A 25,639-nucleotide genomic window follows, 5' to 3' on the forward strand; every position below is an offset into this window, starting at 1 on the left:
GGAAGTGTGGACGCAACAATCCGCACTCTTGGATATTCGAAAGCGTGTGCAAGATGGGTCTCACTGTGTCTAACGGTGGATCTCAAATCGCACGGAAAAAACATTTGTCTTGATTTGCTGCCACGTTTGAAGCTGAGGGGGAGGCCTTCTTATCCCAGATTGTGACAGGTGATGAAACCTGGATTCACCATTTTGAGCCCAAACAGAAGAAAAAATTCAAAGCAACTGCTTCCACCGGTAAGGTCATGATCACTGTGTTCTGGGACTGTCAAGGTGTGATTCTCATTGATGTGATATCAAGAGGCAGTACCTTTAATTCAGAAGCATATGAAAACACATTAACAATAATCAAGATGCGCTTCCGGCGACTTCGGCGCCACAGCCACCCAGATATGTTTTGCTGCAACACGATAACGCTTGGCCCCACACAAGTCTGCGGACTGCTGAACGCATCGGAAAACAGGGTTGGACAGTGTTATCCCATCCACTCTACAGCCATGACCTAGTCCCCTCGGGCTTCCACTTGTTTGAACCATTAAAGGATGCCATTCGTGGCAGACATTTTCAGGACGATGAGGAGGTGACCCACACAGTGAAACACTGGCTCCGCCACCAGGACAAGGATAGGTACCGACAGGGCATACAAGCCCTTGTTTAGCGCTAGAGGAAGACCGTAGAACGGGATGGAGATTACGTGAAAAAATAGTGTGTGTAGATAAAACACCATTCTTTCGTGTACGTAAGTCTCATTATGTTCAATAAAAAATTTTTGAAGAAAAAAAAATGCGGTGCATTACTTTCTGGGGAAACTTCGTACATTTATTCAGACAGCCAGGTATCTCTGAAATCTCTGTCAGCTCCTGCAATGAGATCTAAGATCGTTGCAGAAAGCCATGAAGCCCTTGGGGGACTAGAGGAAAGCAACAACGTAAGCCTGATGTGGGTCATTTGTCACTCAACAATCAGTGGCAACGAACAAGCTGTTAGATCGCCCGGAACAGACGCGACGATACCATTTATTGGACTGGAACCTGCCCTAATCATCACTAAGGCGACGGTGAAATCAAAACTACAAAGCTGGGTCAGGAGAGAGCACATACGGTTTTAGACTACGACGCAAAAGCAAAAACATGGAAAGTTAGTGATGCCGAAGCCATGTTTCAAGAGAACTTTAACAGGAAATACATAAAAGTCATGGTAGGATCTTAAGAAACATCTACACACGATAGGTATAGAGAAAGAAGCCCCTAAGTGTAGACTATGTGGTGACGAGCACATCTAATCTTCCAATGCGAAGATCTGCAGGGCAAAAGACAGAATATTCGGGTCGGTAGAACCTGAAGATATCGTGTCTAATAAGAAACTACAAGGTGTTTCACAATGTTTTGACGACTTCAAATTTGAATAACGTGCGTCAAAAACAAGGTAAGCGACGGTGGCGCCGTCTATTAGTAGTGCATAACGTAAAGTTTCATCCCCTATATATGTCAGTTATTATGTCGCACTGGTCGAACCAATAGTGCGCCTTCGTGGTAAAGTGCTACTTTCTGTATGGTGAATGTGTCGTGTGCGTACAACGTGCCTTTCGTGAGCATTTCAAGATTAAGCCGCGATATCCAACTCCTGCTTGTGGAACAATACTGAATTGATAAGACACTTATGTGCAACTGCCAATGCATCGAACCGAATGTCAGCCAGCCCTCGGAAAAGTGTCCGAACTCTGTGTCAGAACTTTTACCTATGTGGTCGTTTGAAGGCGAGTACTACGATCGTCCGAGAAGCTTGCAACAATTAAAAAATGAAATTCACGATGAAATGTCCAGAATTCCTACAGCATTTACGAGAGATGTGTTGAAAAACTGGATGAAATGTATTGTGTAGCTGCAAGTGGTCGTCATTTGAACTTAATGTTGTTCCTCGTGTCAAATATTCACTTTTCTTTCGCGATTAGTTTGTATGTTATTAAAATTTGAAATTGTCAAACCATTGAGAAAAACCATGTAGCCGCGCGGGATTAGCCGAGCGGTCTTGGGCGCTACAGTCATGGACTGGGCGGCTGGTCCCGGCGGAGGTTCGAGTCCTCCCTCGGGCATAGGTGTGTGTGTTTGTCCTTAGAGTAATTTGGGTTAAGTTGTGTGTAAGCTTAGGGACTGATGACCTTAGCAGTTAAGTCCCATAAGATTTCACACACATTTGAACATTTTGAACAATAAAAACCATGTAGTAAAGGCTCTCCTACTACTTCTTAAGGGTACCGATTGGCTTTACTAGAATCACTGGGAGCGAAACCGCACCATAAACTCAGTTTCAGTGCGGGTACAGTGGGCTAAGACCACTCTTGTTTTTGTCTCTGTGTAGTAATCAAATTAAATGGGACTTACGAGTCAGAAGAAAAAGTAATTTCGGGAGTACCATAAGGGAGTTTTATGAGGCCGTTTTTTGTTTGCAATGATCTAGTGAATAACGTCGGAATTCTGTGAGGCTGTTTGAGACCGGTGCTGTTGTCTGTAGAAAGAATGTAACGAAGTGGAAGAAGATCGGCAGACACTCGACGATTTGCGCAGGGACTGGTACTTGACCTTGAACGTAAATGAATGTAACGTATTACTGATAAATAGGCAAAGGGTTCCGTTACTGCTTATTTACATTATTTGAGATAAATAACTGGGAAGTGTGACAACCGTAAAATATCTAGGAGTAAGGTTTCTTAATGACCTGCAGTGGAACGGCCACTTTAAATTAATTGTAGGAAAAGCAAATATGTAAGATTCATTTGAAGAATCTTGAGGTAATGCAATTCATCCACGAAAGAGTTGTCTTAAAACACACTTGTTCGACTGGTTTTTGAGCGTTGCTGATCAATCTAAGATTCAGTGGAGGCTGGTTTGGTGAAAAAGAGAAAATATTCAACGAAGAGCGGCACATTTCGTCACTGGATCGTCTCGTAAGCGTGGAAGCGTATGGAGATTCTCAGTAAACTCCAGTGGCTGACGCCACAGATAGGTTTACTGTCTGATTTCAAGAAGAGTCGGTTAACTTACCACTTTTCACCACGTACGTGTCGCGGAATGACCAGAATGAGGTAATCAGAGTATTAGAGATTGTACGGAGGTTACCCACAGTGTTCTTCCCACTTAGCATTCGTGAGTGGAACAGGCAAGGGGAGAAAGGAAAGTGATAAAGTACCTTTCGCGACCCTACGTAAGTTTTGGTTTAAATGGCTCTGAGCACTATGGGACTTAACATCTGAGGTCATCAGTCCCCTAGAACTTAGAACTACTTAAACCTAACTAACCTAAGGACATCACACACATCCATGCCCGAGGCAGGATTCGAACCTGCGACCGTAGCAGCAGCGCGGCTCCGAACTGAAGCACCTAGAACCGGTCGGCCACAGCGGCTAGCTACCATGTAATAGTTTGGTGGGTTTGATACGGTAGAGAAAGGGAAAACGAATAATAGCTCATTGATGATAGCGAAATTCTCACAGAAATTATTTTGGCTGTAACTAAGTGTTTGCATCAAGATGAACTCACAAATATCATACTGTTTTTTTCTTCAATAACTAAAACTCTACCACAGCAATACCTCGAGAATACATAACGTAAATGACACAAAGTTTTCTATGTTGCTACCGTAATTTGCACAAAGCAATCACGTGCAAATTACGAGTGTTTCTATAGATTTACATCATATGTACCATGGAGACAACTGTATGTTCAAGAGTTTGATGACATTCGATGCTCTGAGAGAAAAGAAGTTGGTTACCAAACTCGTCGAATTATGTCAACATACCTTTCACAGTATGTACTGTGGTGAAGAATCAAGATGAAGAGGCTTCATCTTTGCCCTACAATTGCTCACAATGCAGACACATTATGGTGACAAGTTCAGCAAACAAAAGCTTCAGCCGAAGACAGCAGAGGGCTGCGACGTACACTCTTTACCGACATCTGCTATTATGCAGTCGAAGGAATAGGACTGACCCTCATCTAACTACTGCCTCCTTTGCTGCACCCACTAGAGGGGTCATAAATTTGAGTACTGTGTGCAAAAGGTTTCGTGAGGATGGTGTGTAGCGAGACAGGGAGACATTGATTACCAGCCACCACTCTTCAAAGTAGGGAACGGTTCGAAGTGAGCAAGTTAACTGTTGATAAATGGATATATTTCATGGACGGATATCTTCAAGAGCAAATAGGAAATTTGGAGATTTGTGGTATAGTCTTATGGGACCAAACTGTTAAGGTCATCGATTCCTAAGCTTACACACTATTTAATCTAACTTAAACTAACTTACACAAAGGACGACACAAACACCCATGCCCGAGGGGGGGGGGGGGGCTCGCGGACCGTGACAAGACGACCAAGACCACGCGGCTACCCCGCGCGGCAAAAGCAAATAGTTCAGTGAGTGGAGTGACTTGATCGATCTTCCGCCTTGAACTGCGCAGAGTATGGTAGGAACTGTTTCAGGAGGCGTGGTACAAATCTCTTCTCCAGAGCCTTAATTTGTTGAGAGCGGTTGCGCAAGGATTATGACAGTTATGCACAATGGTTAATGGCTAGAAGGAAGATTACGATTCATGATCATGACAGACGGAGCATAAGCTCGGATAGGCGATTGGTGAGGGGAATAGGCTACGTCCTTTTAAACCAACCATCACGACATTTGCTTTAAGCGATTTAGGGAAATCACAGAAATGCTTAATGTGGATCGTTAGACGGGTAGTTGGATTGTCGTCCTCCAGAGTGCGCTTCCACGGTCTTACCATTTTGCAACCTTGGTCGTTGGTTTATGGATACTAATGTATCAGTAGTCCTGGTATATGTGCGACCAGAAGATGATTTATTGACCAGTCGAGGTTTGAATGCTAGCCATTAAATTTGTAACGCCAGATAGGATTGCAGATAACGAAACCTTATTTACTTGTCTTATACAGTACAGTGGGAGCAATACGTGATTAAATTTGTAGGTGATTTGCGGATATGCAGAGAGTGAAATTTAGAACACCCAGCTGCCATCTTTGGCAGAAACCCGGCTAAGAATCGAGTCCCCCAGAGCTTGGATAACAGATATGGATACGCCAATCCATGCTGCATCAACTCTGTTTCATAGATCATCATTCATAGGGGCTGGCGACTGGTGGTGGGCCCATCTATCGGCGAACCATAACCAGATATAACTATCACTCTGCAGCGGAGTGTGAGCTAACATGAAACTTCCTGAAAGATTAAGACTGCGACTCGAATCCGCGATCTTTGTCATTTGCGTGTAAGTACTGTAGCAGTTGAACTAATCGAGCACGATGCACGCCCCACGACAATCCTCCAGGCTGTAGCTAAGTCATGTCTCCGCGATGTCCTCTCTTCCAAGAGTGCTAATCTCACGAGTTTCACAGGAAAACTCATGTGAAGTTTGGAAGGTAGGAAATAAAGTACTGGCGCAAGTAAACCTGCGATGGCGGGTCCTGAGTCGTGCGTGGTTAGCTCAGTCGGTAGAGTATTTGCCCGAAATTTTCGACTTCGAGTCACGATCCGGCACACAATTTTGATCTGCACGGAGTTTCAATGTTTTTAATGGTTGAAAGATATGGAGAACGTGCTGATCAGGGTAACAATCGATCATCTTCCGCAACGAGGTAGCTCAGAACAGTACGGGCAACATGCTGTCTAGCGATACCTTTTTGAATGATAACGCCAAGAAGACTTCGAAGATAGAGTACATCCAGCGGCCTTAATGCGTCACAAATGTAACAACCGCTGATCACATTAGCGGCTATGCGAACCAGAGGTGGTCGCGTTATGTACGCAATACCACCTTAAATCATCACACCATGCATGTACTGTGCCCATATGAAAATGACGAATGCAATTTGGCAAAATACGTTCTGCTCTGAACTACCCAGGTGGATAGATCCATCGTCATGCTGCACGTGGAATTGAGATTCGTCTGAAAAAACGAGGAGCCAATCTTGTGTCAAGTTATGTCGATTGGTACACCAATATCGCCCCCTCTGCTGCCGCCTCAATGGAAGCCGCAACAATGGTCGTTGTGTTGGCAGTCTGCGGTGCTCCAGACATCCGTGTGGATACGTGTCTTGCCGCAAATAATCCCATTTCCTGACTTAAGGGAGTTGACGACGCTGTACCACCGATAAAATAGTACATGGTGATTTTTTCCACCGTGTACGAGCTCTAGGGATTGATCGATGAGAGGATACGAAAAAAAAGGTCAACGGACTTAGGTCTTCAAACGCATGGTTTCCATGATAGATACCATTTATTCAATCATTCTTCGTTACAGAGACTGAGGTGTAATACGCACTGTACCATGCAGCCGCAGTTACAGTATGCGTGGTTTCCTCCTAGAGGATGGTACCATTTCTCATACGTCATGCCCTAGCGCCCTCTCCATCCATAGTAATTGGTAAAGTTGTGTCCGATTCACTTCTCGTGCTAACACACCTTGTAGTGGATGTGATACAGCGTTGTATACAATGCTTCCTTATTCGAATCGAGAGCTTGCCGACATGGTGTTTACTTACGGAAAGGAAAATGCAAAGGGTAGCGGGCAACAAGGTTGTCTGATGTGAGCAATCCCCGCCGACGACAGCCACAGCATTCAATGCTTGCAACAGTGTTTCGTCATTTATCTAAGACAGGATCGTTTCAGGAAGCAGGAAATCGTGTTCGGACATCAGACTCCAAGGAAAACACGATGACACTGTGGAAGTTGACTGCCGTGTCAGTACCGGGCAGTTAGCCCGCCAGTACAGAGTAAGCCAGACGACCGTTGGAACATTCACCATGACAGTTGTTACTATCCTTATCACTTACAGCGTGCGTAGGGCGTATTAGCGACAGACTTTCCACATCGGGTGCAGTTTTGTCACTGGTTTCTTCACCAGGCAAACACGATTCTGGGATTTGTGTTATCCATCCTGTTGACTGATGAGACCAGCTTTACGTGGACTGGTATCTTCAACTTTCATAAGAGTCTCTGTGTGATAGTATGCAGAACCCTCATCGTATGCTGACAGAGAATCATCAGCATCGGTGCAGTCGGAATGTGTGGGTCGGGATAACTGGCGACCGTATTTTGGGACTAGTTTTCCTTCGACGTATCCTAACAGGCCGGAACTATCGGCGTTTCTGCGGGTGACTTTGCCTCCCCTGCTGCAAGAAGTGCCGTTGATTCGAAGTGTTATGTGGCTGCTACATGACGGTGCTCAAGCCCACTTCGCCGTTAACGTCCGGACGCATCTCAGTCGTGTCTTCCCTGGTCGCCGCGCAGGATAGCCGAGCGCTCTTAGGCGCCTTGTCGGGGTTCGCGCGGAGGTTCGAGTCCTCCCTCGGGAATGGGTGTGTGTGTGTTGTCCTTAGCATAAGTTCGTTTAAATTAGATTAAGTAGTGTGTAAGCTTAGGGGTCGATGACCTCAGCAGTTTGGTTCCATAAGACTTAACCACAAATTTCCAAATTTTTTTCTTCCCTGGTCAATAGATATGATCCAGTTGCTCGTTCACCAGGTCTCAACGCGTGCGATTTCTGGTTATGGATCTATTCAAAAGTATCGTGTTTGCAGAGACCATTCCAGATGTGGAGACAATGGAGCAGCGTATTTATGCTGCCTTTGACACTGTTCGGATGCAGCCTGGCCGACGTGAACGTGTGAGACAGAACATGCTACTGCGCGTACGCGCATGCGTTGTGACACATGGAAAACCATTTTCAACACGTACCGTAACTGTGCCTGCATGGTACAGCGTTTAATAGACAGCAATCTCTGTAACATTGTATGATTGAATAACCGGTGTCTTACGTGGAAACCATGCACTTCTGGACATAAATTCATTAGACCTTTTTTGTTCCGTATCATCTCATCGATCAAGCCAGAGTTTGTACACGGTGAAAAAAATCACCCTGTATATGTGTCCTCTCGGGCAATAGTCGCGTGCATCCGTTGAGATCCTGACCCCATGGATTCCATATTCGCCTGACAGTCGTGGGATCCTGAGCAACGCGAGCTGCTGTATCGCAGAATGACGAACCTCAGTCTCGATAGGCAATGATCCTGCCGCTGTCGAATTCATATGCGTTCTGAAGACATTCTACATTCTTGTTGAAATATTGACAATATGTTTAAATAACAATCACGACCGCTGTTGCAGCTGCCTAGATTCTCTACCCAAGAGTGGTCTTCACGCGGTTTCTGTCATACATGTCGATGTAAAGAATTTAGAAGGCGCCGTCTATTGACAATCTGATTTTACTATTGTGCGCAACAGTGGCTGAATTTGTTCGTTTTCTTCGAGCAAGCATTGTGTACTGCGCGAAAATGGTAAGAAAACAATGTTCAATAAAAGTAGCCTTCACTATGGCCATTAATAAAGCGCAAGTTCAACCCTTCAAAGGCCAAGATTGTATTTACCGGAACTTGTTTTTTTTTAACATAAACAGTTATATGTCGCTTTCTCACAGGTTCGTTTTTTTGAGCGATATTTTATGTTTATGATAAAGACAAAAAATGGTTCAAATGGCTCTGAGCACTATGGGACTCAACTTCTGAGGCCATTAGTCCCCTAGAACTTAGAACTAGTTAAACCTAACTAACCTAAGGACATCACACACATCCATGCCCGAGGCAGGATTTGAACCTGCGACCGTAGCGGTCTCTCGGTTCCAGACTGCAGCGGCTAGAACCGCACGGCCACTTCGGCCGGCGATAAAGACAGATACAGCCCAAAAGTGAACGATGATCACATTATAACTGCTAACATTGTTTTCAAAGAAGTTTTGTAAAATAAAGAAGTTTTAAAAATAATGTTAGTGAAGGCAGTATCTGTTTTTTATATGGTTTAGAGTTAACCATATTGTATATAGTGATATTGATTGTTTACAGTTAGACTAATATTTATTACTACTATTCAAAATATAATACCTTTTGCATTTAGTTATTTATAAATTGCTTTATTATCTATCGGTGACTGATCAGGATGGAATGCGAATCATTTTCACGGGTCAACTGGTCTTTCCTTATTTACAGATTGCACAGGTGTGGCTGTGTGAAATACTAATAATTTGCATCTCGAAGTAATTGCGAGGGGACCTCACAAAGTAAGTTACGCATGATTGTGGCAGGTCAAATAACTATTACCGGCCGCTCCTCGGGCATGGATGTGTGTGATGTCCTTAGGTTAGTTAGGTTTATGTAGTTCTAAGTTCTAGGGGACTGATGACCTCAGATGTTAAGTCCCATAGTGCTCAGAGCCATTTGAAACATTTTTTTTTCAGATAACTATTGTTGAATTTCAAAGTGACACAGATAAATGATATTATTTATTTAGCATAGTCATAAAGTGACTGTAAAGAATAGTCGGAAGGTTCTACCAATCGTTCAGTTACTCGGTGATAGAAATGCGCTCGTTGCCTTACGGAGTCATTCGACGTCCGCTGTGTGAACGTCTTCGTCGTAGGAAAACATCTTTACTCCGCGTGTTCTTATAGCTTACCGAAAAGATGGAAACTGCTTTGTGCAAGATCTGGACTTTTCTGTCAGCACCACCTGTGTCTGTGCGGCGTTGCTCAAATGTTGGTACCATTTTACTGCGTCTGACGAGATACTGCGTTTGGGCCATATACCGTCACAATTTCGCGGTGCATCTGTATGCTATTCAGACGTTTTGCCCGCAAGAAACACATTGCCCCGCTTACTTGAACTTTGGAGTACGTTCCCAGTAACAGCACTACTCCTTTGCCACACTGTTATGCGCGAGTTATCTGCACCGCATCAGAACTACACTCCTGGAAATTGAAATAAGAACACCGTGAATTCATTGTCCCAGGAAGGGGAAACTTTATTGACACATTCCTGGGGTCAGATACATCACATGATCACACTGACAGAACCACAGGCACATAGACACAGGCAACAGAGCATGCACAATGTCGGCACTAGTACAGTGTATATCCACCTTTCGCAGCAATGCAGGCTGCTATTCTCCCATGGAGACGATCGTAGAGATGCTGGATGTAGTCGTGTGGAACGGCTTGCCATGCCATTTCCACCTGGCGCCTCAGTTGGACCAGCGTTCGTGCTGGACGTGCAGACCGCGTGAGACGACGCTTCATCCAGTCCCAAACATGCTCAATGGGGGACAGATCCGGAGATCTTGCTGGCCAGGGTAGTTGACTTACACCTTCTAGAGCACGTTGGGTGGCTCGGGATACATGCGGACGTGCATTGTCCTATTGGAACAGCAAGTTCCCTTGCCGGTCTAGGAATGGTAGAACGATGGGTTCGATGACGGTTTGGATGTACCGTGCACTATTCAGTGTCCCCTCGACGATCACCAGTGGTGTACGGCCAGTGTAGGAGATCGCTCCCCACACCATGATGCCGGGTGTTGGCCCTGTGTGCCTCGGTCGTATGCAGTCCTGATTGTGGCGCTCACCTGCACGGCGCCAAACACGCATACGACCATCATTGGCACCGAGGCAGAAGCGACTCTCATCGCTGAAGACGACACGTCTCCATTCGTCCCTCCATTCACGCCTGTCGCGACACCACTGGAGGCGGGCTGCACGATGTTGGGGCGTGAGCGGAAGACGGCCTAACGGTGTGCGGGACCGTAGCCCAGCTTCATGGAGACGGTTGCGAATGGTCCTCGCCGATACCCCAGGAGCAACAGTGTCCCTAATTTGCTGGGAAGTGGCGGTGCGGTCCCCTATGGCACTGCGTAGGATCCTACGGTCTTGGCGTGCATCCGTGCGTCGCTGCGGTCCGGTCCCAGGTCGACGGGCACGTGCACCTTCCGCCGACCACTGGCGACAACATCGATGTACTGTGGAGACCTCACGCCCCACGTGTTGAGCAATTCGGCGGTACGTCCACCCGGCCTCCCGCATGCCCACTATACGCCCTCGCTCAAAGTCCGTTAACTGCACATACGGTTCACGTCCACGCTGTCGCGGCATGCTACCAGTGTTAAAGACTGCGATGGAGCTCCGTATGCCACGGCAAACTGGCTGACACTGACGGCGGCGGTGCACAAATGCTGCGCAGCTAGCGCCATTCGACGGCCAACACCGCGGTTCCTGGTGTGTCCGCTGTGCCGTGCGTGTGATCATTGCTTGTACAGCCCTCTCGCAGTGTCCGGAGCAAGTATGGTGGGTCTGACACACCGGTGTCAATGTGTTCTTTTTTCCATTTCCAGGAGTGTATGTCCGGAGGAGACCCGGAACATGCATTCTCTTCTGACAATGTGCGACTATTGTTGCACAATGTTCTTAGCCCAGGACGACATGTGTAAGTTAAATGTGAGCGTAGGCTTCCGCGGCCATAGTCACAGGCAATAAAATACTTTTGGGTCTCTGACCACATAGCCAGTGGGTAGAATTTCCGACGTTTCTGCCGCTAACCAGCGGAGGAAAACACCTTGAGGAAGGCCATTTACAATAGCGGCCGAAACGTCGAAAGTTTTAAGCATTGATAACACGCTCACAGACCCAAAAGAATTTTATTACCTGTGTAAATTACTTTCTGAAGTTCCCACGTAGCATACTGCATACCAGTTCAACTTTAGCGGACTTCGTGGTGTTACAATTTCATTGGCCAGCAGGTAGCGCAGCATCGTCATTGGATCACAGTGATCACAGCAACACTCAGAATGGAGGACGAGGCGGAGTGGTTTGTGGAGGACCTAGGCTGGGATCCCCAGCTAAGTAGCGTCCCGTGCTGGAGCTAGCTGGAGGGGAACAGTGGACGGTGTGACGTCAGGCAGCAATCAGCGGCCGCTTTAAAAAGGCGGCCCCAGCCCCGAGGTGACACAGTCAGGGCGCCATGACTGCCACAGGAAAAGGGCCGCGGCCCCCGCTGCTGCTGCTGCTGCTGCTCCTAGCGGGCTCTGCTCTAGTCACTGCCGCCCCCAAGGTAAGACAGCCGTCACCTATGCGCAGCCTAAGCCAGAAACTATACGAATACGTGGTGTCTGTAATGTCCGAAAGAACAGACATCACGCATTCATATAGTTCATTCGCCTCGCTGGGCAATGAATCCACAAGCTTCTGTGCGGATGCACTTTAACGTTCGAACTCCAGCGGGAATCTGAAATTAGCGAGCGTGGGGGACATAGAAGGGGACAGCGGACAGGCGGCGTTAGATGGGAGTGTGAGACGGCCAGGGAGCGTGCCGAGATTATGTTCGATAAACGCTGTAAATGGATGGAGCAGCGGTTAACGCAAGTGCATAGTAAGCACGAAATGGCGGGTTTGAGTCCCGGTCCGGAACACATTTTCACTCGCTGCTGAGTACGAGTGTCTTGATGCAGCTGATATTATTAGTTCCTTCCCTTTCCTTTCTCCCCACCCCCCTTTCCCTTTAGGGCATATCGAGTCGTGCTGTTTTCCCAAGGTAACGCTTTCCAGCACAACAGCAACTAAAATATCGTCACCGTCGAGGTAGGACATTAAAAAGGAGGGGAGTAATAAAGTGAAAGCTAGATATTTAGACTTAATGATTCTTAAGTTACTGCAGAATATTCTTCAGATGATGCGGGAAATTGGATAAAGCTATCAGACTCTCCGTCCTGTTCGCGGGAAACAGACAGTGTATTCCCAGTAATAATTACTTACTTTGAAGTATTTGAAGTAAATTATCTTGAAGAAATAGCTATAACTTATTCTCAGTATATCGGAGTTTTCTCCATTTGACTGTTCGACTATGATGTTTCATGTTTCTAGTAACTTCGTAATAGTTTACTATCCCTATTTATTTCTGATCATTCTAAAAACAACAGGTGAAAAAACGGCGTATAGCGACTAGTTAAATAAGCAACATTAAGTTCCGAAACGAACCAGAAACCTGTAAATTAACGAGAAGAACCGAAAATTATCTACAAAAGAAGCAGCAGAAGATTTTATTCATAAATAAAACTGATATAGCATGTTGTTGTGGTCTCAATTCCGAAGTCTGCTTTCATGCAGTTCTTCATGCTACTCCATCCTGTGCAAGCCTCTCCATCTCCGAATAATACTACAATCTACATCCTTCTTAATCTGCTTATTGCACTCATCTCTCGACCTCTCTCTACGTTTCCTAACTCAACCCCCCCTCCCTTCCCTCCAATGCCACGTTGGTGATGCCTTGGTGTCTCAAAATGCGTGCTATCAACCGATCCCTTTTTGTAGTCGGGTTGCGCCTCAAACTTCTTTTCTTTCCACTTATGTTCAGTACCTTCTCATTAATTACGCGATCCACTGATCTAATCTTCAGCACTATTCTGTAGCATCACATTCCAAAAGCTTCTATTCGCTTCTTTTCTGAACTGTTTAACGTCCATGTTTCACCATCATACATGGCTACCCTCCGTACAAAAACTTCCAGAAAATACTTCCTAACACTTACATCTATATTCGATGTTAACAAATTTCTCTTCTTCAGAAATGGTTTTCTTTCCATTTCTAGTCTTCATGTAATATCCTGTCTCCTTCGGTCATCATCAGTTATTTTACTGCACAAATTATATAACTCACCTACTATTTTAAGCGTCTCGTTTCCTAATCTAATTCCAACAGCATCGTCGGGATAGACTACAACCCTGTCACTCTTCCTTCTCAACCAGTGCTTCCCTTTCGTGCCCCTCGAATCTTATAACTGCCGCTTAGCTTCTGTAGAATTCGCAAATAGCCTTTCGCTCCCAGTATTTTACATTCAGAATTTCAAAGCGGAATCCAAACTAATATTCCCCGAGGTCGGCTTCTATTAGTTTTTCTATTCTTCCATAAAGAATTCGTATTAGAATTTCGCAACTATGACTTACTAAACTGATAGTTGGGTAATAGTCAAACCTGTCAGCACCGGCTTTCTGTTGAATTGGAGTTTATATGTAAATGAAAAACAACTCAAATGAGTCCAAGTCATTTTTTATTTCAGTTAAACCTTCTTCGCAGAGAAATATCATTTGTAAGAAGGTGGTGCTAGCAGCATTCATGAGGTCGTACTTTAAACAAGATAGGTACTATTCAACAGCGTAAAATAAACGACTTTAGTTGAAGTCGCTCATTATGAATAAGTTAAAAAGTGATTTGGACTGTTTCCAGATTTGTTTTTGATTATCAGTTGCTTCTGTCCCATAAACGCTATATCTAAAATTGTACGTGTTTACCTTTAAGGAATGAACCAGTTTCTTATGCGAGGAAACTACGAAGACATGCTGAAAAGTAATGACTCCGAAATTTTTATGTGAAAATACTTAAAACTTTTTAAATAAAAAATGTCCCACATTTGTGTTCTTCGTGTCTCCATATTTGCAGCTCTATGCGCGTAGAGGGCCCCGATATGTAGAGTGTAACATGGTGGTGTATAAAGTAACTATGTCGGTGTGTGAGAAACAGCGTGCTGTAATCGAGTTCGTCTACACTAGGAGTGCCTTCTCCTTTAGCATGACATTTCCAGACCAAACACGAGCACTGTGACATCTGCAACCATCCGGCGCCTTGGGTTCACTGTCATCGATCATCGTCGACACACTCCCGACTTGGCCCCATCCTATTTCCATGTGTTTCCAAACGTTAAAGAACATCTTCGAGGACTTCATTTTGATAGTGATAAAGCAACGCAAGCGGCTCTGATGTGGCTCCTTCAACAAAGTCAAACATTCTACAGTGGCGCTACCAACGAGCTGGTCTCTCGTTGGGAGAAATGAGTTCGTCGCCAGGGCGATCAAATTGACAAATAAATATGAGAATATGAAAAATAAAGGTGTAGAGTGTTAATAACGTTTGCTTTATTTCAGGAGCTTTAAGAGTTTCCACATAAAAAATTTGTAGGCATTACTTTTCAGCATGCCCTCGTAAAAATGCGCACACGTAAAAGTTTTAAGAACTGAAAATTTAATAACATTCAATGTGATATTATACGGAGAGAGACATTCCTATAATAATAGCTAACGATCTCTCTTATGTTTAGAAAATAAGACGGTAAAATCTTACAGCTACCTAAGGCTGATAACACAAGTGAGCCACGTAAATCAAATTCCCAACATTTTCTGTTCGCTTACTTTTACACAATGCGCAAAAACATTTACTCACACTGAAGGTTGTAGTCAGAGATAATCAATTTTTGGTAGAAAGTTGGCTGCCAGTCAATTTCACTACCTCACAATACATGGGAAAGGCAGTATCAGACTTATGACAAATAAGGGTAATTACCCTAGAAATGAATAAATTTGCCTCTTCACTTATTCAGTTACTACTGCCTTTCTGCCTTACGGATTACAAAATTACACATAATTGGCTAAATTTGTTCGAAATATCATTGAAATTAATGTTTGCACAAATGTGAAATTTTAGTGGTGTAGTTCATCTGATGCTGAAATTACTGTGACTTCCCGATGGTATCTCGGCATTTATTTCAACGCATTTTTGACTTTATACTCCGCAGTTGTAAGACCATATGGAAATATAATATTTCGAGTTGAACCTTTGGGCAGGTTGTTGTAGCACTGTAAGATGTAACTGTGGCTTCTTAGAACAGCTCTTCATATAGTGGTTTTAAATTTGACACCTTTTATTTGACTAATGCAATCAATCCGCGAACCATTCAATGATGTTTGTACAGAAGGGGAACGGGAAGTGTGAGGAGATACGAGCATTTTGTAGACCAAAAGCAGTTCCTCTAAACCGCAAAACGACGATCCATCCCGCCATCCTTTTGAATATTCACACTACTCGACAAGTTTTGAGCGCTCCTAAAGACTGAATGGAGTACTGTATTCACGATCGAGCAAACTTTTTTTAGTCTCGTCAACGTTTAAATTTTGCCAGTATATGGCATAATGCCTGCTTTTTTTGTCCGGTTAACTAAACTGCGTAATCTCCGGATTCCGATTAACTACTAGGTACTGAAGAAGAGGAATTTGTTAACATCGAGTATAGATTTAAATGTCAGGAAGTCGTTTCTGAGAGTATTTGTATGGAGTGTAGCCATGTATGGAAGTGAAACATGGACGATAAATAGTTTGGACAAGAAGAGAATAGAAGCTTTCGAAATGTGGTGCTACAGAAGAATGCTGAAGATTAGATGGGTATATCACATAACTAATGAGGAGGTATTGAATAGAATTGGGGAGAAGAGGAGTTTGTGGCACAACTTGACAAGAAGAAGGGACCAGTTGGTAGGACATGTTCTGAGGCATCGAGGGATCACAAATTTAGCATTGGAGGGCAGCGTGGAGGGTAAAAATCGTAGAGGGAGACCAAGAGATGAATACACTAAGCAGATTCAGAAGGATGTATATTGCAGTAAGTACTGGGAGATGAAGAAGCTTGCACAGGACAGAATAGCATGGAGAGCTGCATCAAACCAGTCTCAGGACTGAAGACCACAACAGCAACAACTGCATAGATGTTCTTTTCCTATCCCTTTAACAGCAGCGACTGAGAAAGTTGTTACAGTGCTTAAGATACTAGTCTGGAAGATAGGAGATGAGGTACTGGGGGAAGTAAAGCTGTGAGGATGGGTCGTGAGACGTGCTTGGGTAGGTCAAGTCGTTGAGCAGTTGACCATGAAAGGCAAGATTGTTTTCGGTTTGAGTCCCAGTCCGCCACACAGTTTTAATCTGCCAGGAAGTTTCATACTGGGGTTCTATTCGGAAGGAGCGAGCTCAAATCTCCATTCGGCTAGCATGCTTTCCTTGGAATTCGTCAGTACTTTAAACAGCAAAGACGCTTCCCTGCCCTCATCCTCATTCAGCTCAAGTTGTTGTCCGGCTCTAAGGAAAGAAGGAAAATTAAGGTTTCTCATCCCGATAAGAGCGTTATATACGGAGCAAAAGCTGGGACTGGGCAAGGATGGAGAGGGTAATCGCCCTTGTCATTTTCAAATGATCATCCCGGTATTTGCCATAAGCGATTTAGGGAAACCATGACAAACCTGAATCTGAGTAGCCGGACGGGGATTTAAACTGCCGTCCTCCCGAATGCGAGTCCAGGGTCTCATCACTTCTCCACCTCGATCGATTTCGTCCCTAACGACACTGAAGTCGACGACACCTTAAAAATATGACCGCCTTTGGTGCACTGTGGCGAAATGTTGCTAGTACGGACATCACTACGGAGACCAGATGCTCTTAACACTGTGAAACGATGATGTGCTCACTAAGAGTGGGTTTTGACGAGTCACTAGGTGCTCTGTATGACGGAAATTCGTATTGTTTTCGTTTAACCGTTCCAGCACATAGCCTGTAAGATTGAAGGCGCGTTGTCGTCTTGAAAAATGTCATTGCTGGGGGAGAAGAGCAACTTTTTCAGAGGCGCCAGACATAAACTTATCGCTGTAACGGACGTAAGTCTCGCTTTCCTTTAGACATAAGAGGTCTTACTTTCTCTCTCATGAAAATACCCAACGCTATACAACAGCAGCTAATAACCCGTGCTGTGGAAATCATTCACAGCCTCACGATGCTGACACCAAACACACATATACTCAGAGTCACCAAGTGAACTAGACAGTGTGACTCGTCTGATCACCAAACCTGGTTACTGTCTTCAGTCAGCCAAAATGTCTAATAGTTGTTCCAAACGAGTTGTTCCAATTTATGAAAGCGCTTGATGTGGGTAACGTAGTGAGTTTCTTTTCGAAGTCTTGCGTGATGATAGGGGATGTGTTGTCGTGGCTACAATTTTTGTACTACTTAGTCGCTACTCACAGTACCCCAACTATTGAGATTTGCTGGTCATTGTTAATATTTAGGTGTTCTCTGTAATTGTGCTGATGCTTTTTATCTCTTCTCCAGATTGATATCAGTCTTAATATATTTCCACTCTCGGGTGACTGCAGCGTTTTGAGCAGTTGTATAGCCACCGAGGTTCCAGTATCGATACTTTAAGAATCATTGATAAATATTAAACTTTTACCTATCCTTGACACTCTAAATCTCAGTACTTTGTGACTAACCGCCACACCTTTCCACCGTTATCGGGATACGCAACAATTCGTCACTAGTGCCCGTCATATGGCCACATGGCAGAGCTTTAAGATTTTAAGCTTCTCAAGAAGCTATGTAATCATGCGTTCCAAAGTAACATACAAAAACTATTCCTTCGATGTTTTTTCTTCTGTAATTCCTGTCTATGAGATCAAAGCGCGCTGTTGCAGGATTCGGTTATTTTCAGCCAAATTTAATCAAGTTCTAGGTGGAGAGAAGAGATTCCCAACTGGCAATATTTGGGAGGTGATGTCCACTTCCAGTATTCTCAAGATAACCGAGTGAAATTACTCAGAAACATTTCTTCTAACTGACACAGATTAAAAATGTATGTGAGTGTGTGTCTGTGTGTATGTGTGTGTAGGATACTGAATCATAAGGGAATCATAAAGGAATAAACTACATCGTGACCCTTTACATAGCTGTAAGAGAATGATGACTGGACCTTCTTCAACCCTTCTTCTAGGACAATCTGTGGCATTTTGCATTTGTTTCGTTTGGTGGATCCTTAAGAAGTGTCTTGTTGTAGGACTGGCTAGAAATTAATTCAATTCCAGGAGGTTTTTGTCTTTCGAGAGGACTTCAGCTCACTAATTATAAATGCAAGGCCATATTGTTTTCTAAGGTGCCTTCTTGGCATCTACATTTAGCGATTTAGCGAAACCATGGAAAAACTAAATCACGATGTTCTCGCATTTCTCGTAGGTTCGGTGCTTTCATCAGTGCACCAAATCGTTTTGTTTCCATGTTTGAAGGTACTTCGTATATATGATGGAGTAATGTGTTCCAGTGCACTTGAAATATATTGTTCCTTCAATATTGTCGACGTACCTCAACCGTCAGCGTAGCGAAAGGGAAACATTGGTATACTAGAGTTAAGTGGAAGATTTTATTGTTTATCGACTTTGTTAGTAGTACTACCCGCCTTGGTAGAACGAGAAAGATTCGCAGTAGAACGTGGTTTGTTAAACTGTTGCTGATGTTTGCATTACTGCTACAATTTCGATGGCGGCTGGTCGACTATAATGGTTTTTAAATAAGTCTCAAATATGGGAATATTTATCCGTAGACAGGTGGACGTGAGTTCAAGTGGCTTTTGAGTTGTCAGTAGTCGATCATTCCTTTGTAAACGTACCTCATGATTTCTATCTATTCTTGTTTGATCAATTTCATTCCATGGCGTGTTACTCCACAAACTTAACAAACTTTGTCAAAGATACCTTCACATTACTTCGTCTCTTACTCTGTTCATCTTGAGAATGTGAGAACAATGTCTCTTGTGCTCATCTTCTTGGAATTTGATCTTTTGTGACAATTCTGTAGAAAACTTTGCGCCAACGTCTGCTGAACTGTTTGCCATACCGAGACTCTAAGGCCAGAACAGTTGGATCCTCCATCGACTACGCCGCCCGAATGCGAGTGGTTTCCAATGTTAAATGTTCTTAAATTCAAATAAAATTAAAAAACACAAATTAAGTGTTTTCAGTTTCGCGCTGTTCAAGCTGCTGTTGTAAAGAAAGCTATTTACATATCAGTTTGAGTAATACTGTATGTCTCATGAAAATTCATACTAGTTTCTGCATTGCTAGAAATTCTGTACTTCACTGTTCTCTCACCAAATGGATACATACCCTCTTGATGGCATTTTAATGTTCTTTCCATAGCACTTTTTTGCTATGTTTAAACTTATCGACATCCTTGTTAGGTCACCGACTTTTCTCGACAGGTAGGAGATTTTGGCTTGAAATTTCCGCATAATTGTTTTGCCACGTTAGAGAAATCCCGACCTTTTCCAGCAGCGCACACACCGCACTTTACTTGGAGCCAAGGCGTCGTTTGTGAGTTAAGTTCCACAATCCGGAACATTTTTCTTCTGGATTCTCCTGAATGGATACCAGACAAATATTCATTGTTGTAGGACATTCTCTCGGTCGGAGCACAAGACAAAATACAAGTACAAAACAAAATACTTCAGTTATTAAAATGTGACTGACAAACTTTTTTCGAAATGTGCAGCTGCAACTATACCTATGCTCTGCAAACCACAATGAAGTGCATAGTAGAGGATACCACCCAATCTACCACATATTAAGGTTCCTATTCGTTTCACTACTGTATAGAGTGTGAGAAGAATGACTGCTTAAAAGTCTATGTGCACACTGTAACCTGGTTGCTAAGTGAGCGACAGACAAGGAGGTTGTATTATATTCCTTGATTCCTCATTTTAGTATTGATTCTCGAGGAGGAGAAAGTTAGTGTTTAACATCCCGTCGACAACGAGGTCATTAGACACGGAGCACAAGCTTGGATTAGAGAAGGATGGAGAAGGAAATCGACCGTGCCCTTTCAAAGGACCCATCCTGGCATTTGATTTAAGTGATTTAGGGAAATCACGGAACACCTAGATCAGTGTGATCGGACGCGGGTTTGAACTGTCGTCTGGCTGGGTGCTTGTCCAGCGGGAACCACTGCGATACCTCGCTCGGTCTCTTTCTCGAAACTTTATGTTACTTGATACCTCAACCAAGTTGTATCTGAACTCTGTACCAATATTTGGTATCAGTAAATGTCTCTTGTTAAAGAAAACTATTTTCAACTTCACAAATCTTCGGCCGGCCAGAGTGGCCGAGCGGTTCTAGGCGCTTCAGTCTGGAACCGCGCGACCGCTACGGTCGCAGGTTCGAACCCTGCCTCGGGCATGGATGTGTGTGATGTCCTTATGTTAGTTAGATTTAAGTAGTTTTAAGTTCTAGGGGACTAATGACCTCAGATGTTAAGTCCCACAGTGCTCAGAGCCATTTGAAACATTTGAACAAACCTTCTTGCTTGGGTCATTTTGTGAAATCATGCTTGCTAAACAGCAGAAATTGTTCACTTATTATCTTGCGTCTTCTCCAGTTTTTGTGTTTAGTAAGTGATCGTACTTCTCAGTAATCATTATCTTCTCCGTCTTTGTTTAACCTTAACCCAAATTCTGCCCTAATTGGCATATCGATTTCATTCAACATTTGTTTTATGGGTTTCCTACTTTCAGGCAAAAGAACAATGTCTACCAACCTTAACATTGGTACTTAATTTTTCATTTGTGTTCAGAATCTTTACTTCCTTCATTGCAAAAAAATGGTTCAAATGGCTCTGAGCATTATGGGACTTAACAGCTACGGTCATCAGTCCCCTAGAACTTAGAACTACTTAAACCTAACCAACCTAACGACAGCACACAACACCCAGTCATCACGAGGCAGAGAAAACCCCTGACCCCGCCGGGAATCGAACTCGGGAACCCGGGCGTGGGAAGCGAGAACGCTACCGCACGACCACGAGCTGTGGACTCTTCATTGCATCTTCGAGACACACGTTAGGCAGCAGTGGCGAAAAGATGCAATACGTCTTTCGGCTTTTCTAAGAGAAGTTCGTCTTTCTTAGTCTTGCAATTTTTTTTTTTGCTTCCACTTTGTTTGCAAAGATATTGTAGACTAATCGTGTCTCTGAACTTGAACTCCAGTCCTGATAGAACTTCGAACATCGTATTTCGTCTTGCAGCTAGAAGTCTTTCTTCGCTCCAAAAATCTTCATGAAAATCTGATTTTTCTTCATTCTCCCTTTATAAAATGAAATTAGAATTCTGATACCATATCTTAATTTTTTATAATTTGCGATGTTCAAAATAAAAAAATAAAACAATAAAACGGCAGTCGAGTATGAGGGAAAATATGAATGTAGTAGGTGTTGTTGACGTCGAGAGTTTGTTGGCGGAGTAGATGGTGGCAGCGCTGTGGGTTACGCTGTGCCCGTACCTGGGCCTTGCAGATGATTGATGATCAGCTAGCGGTAACTGAGGAAGGCTGGCAACAGCGGGTATGGCGAGGAGTGCATCCGGGCTTTGTAGGAGTATGGAGGGCCTTGCACCAGCACCAGCATCCCAGAGAAGCAAATTTCCTCGCTACTCTCACTATCTTCAGTGTGGTGTGACAGCATTAGCGTCAGCTGCTTAGGAGATTCATGGACGTCTCTGTTACGTGCCCTTCAGTCTGAGGCAAATTTTACAGATTTATAAGCACTGTTGAGCACACAGTTAACAAGCTGTTTCATAGGTGTTTATGCCAGTCGATTTGTGTTACAGAGATCATTAGCGCTGATAGTAGAAAGTGTTGGAACAAAAGCTGATTCATTTGTATCTAATTAGTTGTCAGTGCCACTGTAATACAACTCACTTCACTCGATCTAAAAGAGATTTTCAAATTTTTGGCTTTCATCCTATTTCTTGTGTGTTGTTTCGTTATAGGGACACTTTAAAATTAGACAGATTTCGAAACTGATGGAATGATAAAGTATTTATTTACTTAGTGGAGGTTATGATGCCTGCCTTTGAATTTGTAAAGGATGTGCTGTATACCAAGAAAAAACAGTAGGAGAAAACCGTGGGTGTGAACAACCTACCTGGGTGCCCCAGTTTCATGGTTAGTGCATTGAGGCTATTGCTATGAGGATTAGACAATATGACACATAAATTGATAAAACGCAATTATCAGGTGTAACTGGGGGACGAGATCTGCAAGGGAGACAGCGACTTAGGAATTAATGAAAACACGTCACTAAAGGTCACGTATTTTTATTATTTATTACTATATTAGATTTGCCAATGCCAGTAAATACCCAGTTAAATTTGATCCTCATCTTGACTCGCGTCAGCTTGAGCCACAACTGTGAATATTTGTGAAAGATTCCCCAAGCCTTGGTGGACGCAAAATTGCGAAAGCAAGCATGACCTGCAGGGGAGGCAACGAGCATGGTAGTCTGCCACAATTTGCACACATAGATTTAAACATAGTCTTCTTGCCATAGCGGAACTAGTCGTAGGAAAGCAAATAATACATGATGTGAACGTAGACATGTACAACTATATTCCGCAAGCCACCTTGCGATGTGTATCAGAGCACACATTGAGAACCATCATATTTTCATCCCTGTCCCATTCCAATCACGAATGGTTCATAGAAAGAAGAATTGTTGGTAAACCTCTGTGCAAGCTTGGATCTCTCTAGGCTTGTGTGAGTGGTCTTTTCACGAAATGTATATAGGATGCAGCAACTTATTGGTTCGCTCTTTCGGGAAATTCTCCCTCGGAATTTCAACAGTAAATCACATGGTGATGCACAACGCCTCTATTGCAACGACTACCACTCAAGATACTTCAGGATCTCCATAACACTTTCACAATTACTTAACGACCTGGGACAAAACACACTGCTGTCCTTTGGATATCCTTTATTTAGTCTGTGAATCTTGTCTTGTGAGGGTTTCAGACATGAAGTGGTTTGTGTTTACATTAACAGATTCATTGATTCACTTACGGGAACTGTAATATGAACACAATAAATTTTCAGATGCCAAGGTCGCTGAAATTATTTAGTCATATGATGACTGGTTTTTCACAATTCTCTGTTGCCATATTTAGATCTGCGTTTACTTCATTACAAAGTCTTCTCTCTATGTAAAAATAATCTCAGATGGCAACAGAGAATTGCCAATACTCGTCAGCTATATGAATAAATGATCTTAGCGATCTTGGCAGTTGAAAATTTATTTTGTTTGCAATACTACAGATCGCCCCCTAAACTGACGACGTCCAAAGTGTATAAGAACTATAATATGATGATGATTATTATTTTATCAGGAAGTCGTCATGAGTGAAGTTTCTCAGAAGTGTACTTCGCCTACGCATATATATTTGGCAAACAGATATACTTGTAGGTATTAATCAGTTTCTTCATGTGGGATACCACAGTCATATCGTTGTTGAAGGACTATGAAATGGTTCCACCTCGACTATTGTTTACACATATTTATTTAATTTAACTTTAAATGAGAACATTTTCGGTTAGTCTTTACAATGGCTGTTATTGATAGCGAATGAAACGATAAGTTTATTGTTACCAAGAAATGGTCCAAATGGCTCTAAGTACTATGGGACTTAACATCTGAGGTCATCAGTCCCCTAGACGTAGAACTACATCAGTCCCCTAGACGTAGAACTACTTAAACCTAACTAACCTAAGGACGTCACATACATCCATGCCCGACGCAGGATTCGACCCTGCGACCGTAGCAGCAGCGCGGTTCCGGACAGAAGCGCCTAGAACCGCTCGGTAAAAGGGCCGGCTATTGTTTCCAGCCACCGTTTAATTTATTCCTTCAATGCACTTCAAAGGTTTAAATCTCCATCATCAGGTGGATTTATTTGTATTAATATGATGTATGTGTTGTGTTACAACTTCGGGAAACATCTGGCACTGCCTAGTAGAGAAACAAAATACTATTTCAGAACATGTCTCTGTGGAGGTCTTTGGCTAAAAACTGAACGTAATGTAAATGTGAAGATAAACAAACTTTACACTTCTTCAGAGCCAACAACATAACTGAAAAAACTCAACACCCAACGGCCAGAATCCAAAAAGAGATTGAATACATCTCAAATAATTTAGACTTTCTATTTACCATCCAAGAAGCAAGAAACATTGTAACAATGAGTCCACAAGCATCTTGCCTCAGTTTCCAACCGAATGTACACAAGAATGGAACTCCAATCAGGCCTGTAGTGAACTGTAGGAACATTTCAACATTCAAACTTACCAAAAACCTTACCAAAATTCTCAAAGAAACGTAAACATTCAATAAAAATAAAACACTTAGAAACACAGCAGAGTTTACAAAACATTTCAAAAACATAAAAGTTCCTGATGGAAGCACACTTGCCTCATACGACTTACAAAACCTATACTCCTCTGTACCAATAGATCCAACGCTACACAGAATTAACGCCAATCTAAAAAAACACAAAAAATACTCACATTACTTAGCTAATGGAGATCCATCATTAGGTGGATTTATTTGTACTAATATGACGTATGTGTTGTGTTACAACTTTGGGATAACATCTGGCACTGCCTAGTAGAGGAACAAAACACTGTTTCAGAACATGTCTCTCTTGAGATTTTTAGCCAAACTGAATGTAATGTGAATTCACACTCCCCCACAACTATCAGAAATTCAACAGTAAGTTCTACAAACAAACAGAAGGCCTAGCAATTGGATCAGACCTTTCTGGATTGTTAACTGAAACATTTACGGACAACTTAGAACACAAAATTCCGAATTCCAACCACCATACACTCACAAATACTATTTACTACTATTGATATGTAGATGATACCAACATTTTAATCAGTGACACAAAATAGATAAAAATGATTTAAACCAATCGTTCAACAGCTCCCATGAAAATTTGAAGTTCACAACTGAGCACCAAGTAGATGACAGCATAAACTTTCTAGATCTGACAATTAGAATAATGAATAATAATCACTAATCTGAAAGTTATTGGAAACATACCACAACACACACTGTCATCTACACCTCCTTTTGTCATCCCACATTCCAAAAAATGGCAGCATTCCAGCACATGGTCAACAGAGTAATTCAACTTCCGCTCTCTGAAGATAAACTCAAACAAGAACATGAAATAATAAAACAAACAGCCTTTGCAAAAGGCCATAGCAGCTTCGTAATAGACAGCCTGAAAAACACAAAGACAGTAAAATTATCACAACACAAAAAAGCAGAAAATAAGATAGTCCATAAAATAACATT

General features: G+C 43.0%; 1 protein-coding gene across 1 annotated transcript in view; it reads left to right on the top strand.

Moving 5' to 3' along the window:
* Positions 1-11,836: 11,836 nt before the first annotated feature.
* LOC126251848 (aminopeptidase N-like) overlaps positions 11,837-25,639 on the top strand; it is a 255,465-nt gene continuing 241,662 nt past the window's right edge. The window contains exon 1 of the mRNA XM_049952527.1: positions 11,837-11,934. Coding sequence (XP_049808484.1) covers positions 11,845-11,934 — 90 coding nt within the window. The 5' untranslated portion in view covers positions 11,837-11,844. The remainder of the gene's footprint in view (positions 11,935-25,639) is intronic.

The sequence above is a fragment of the Schistocerca nitens genome, chromosome 1 (genome assembly GCF_023898315.1).
Source record: "Schistocerca nitens isolate TAMUIC-IGC-003100 chromosome 1, iqSchNite1.1, whole genome shotgun sequence".
NCBI classification, from domain to species: domain Eukaryota; kingdom Metazoa; phylum Arthropoda; class Insecta; order Orthoptera; family Acrididae; genus Schistocerca; species Schistocerca nitens.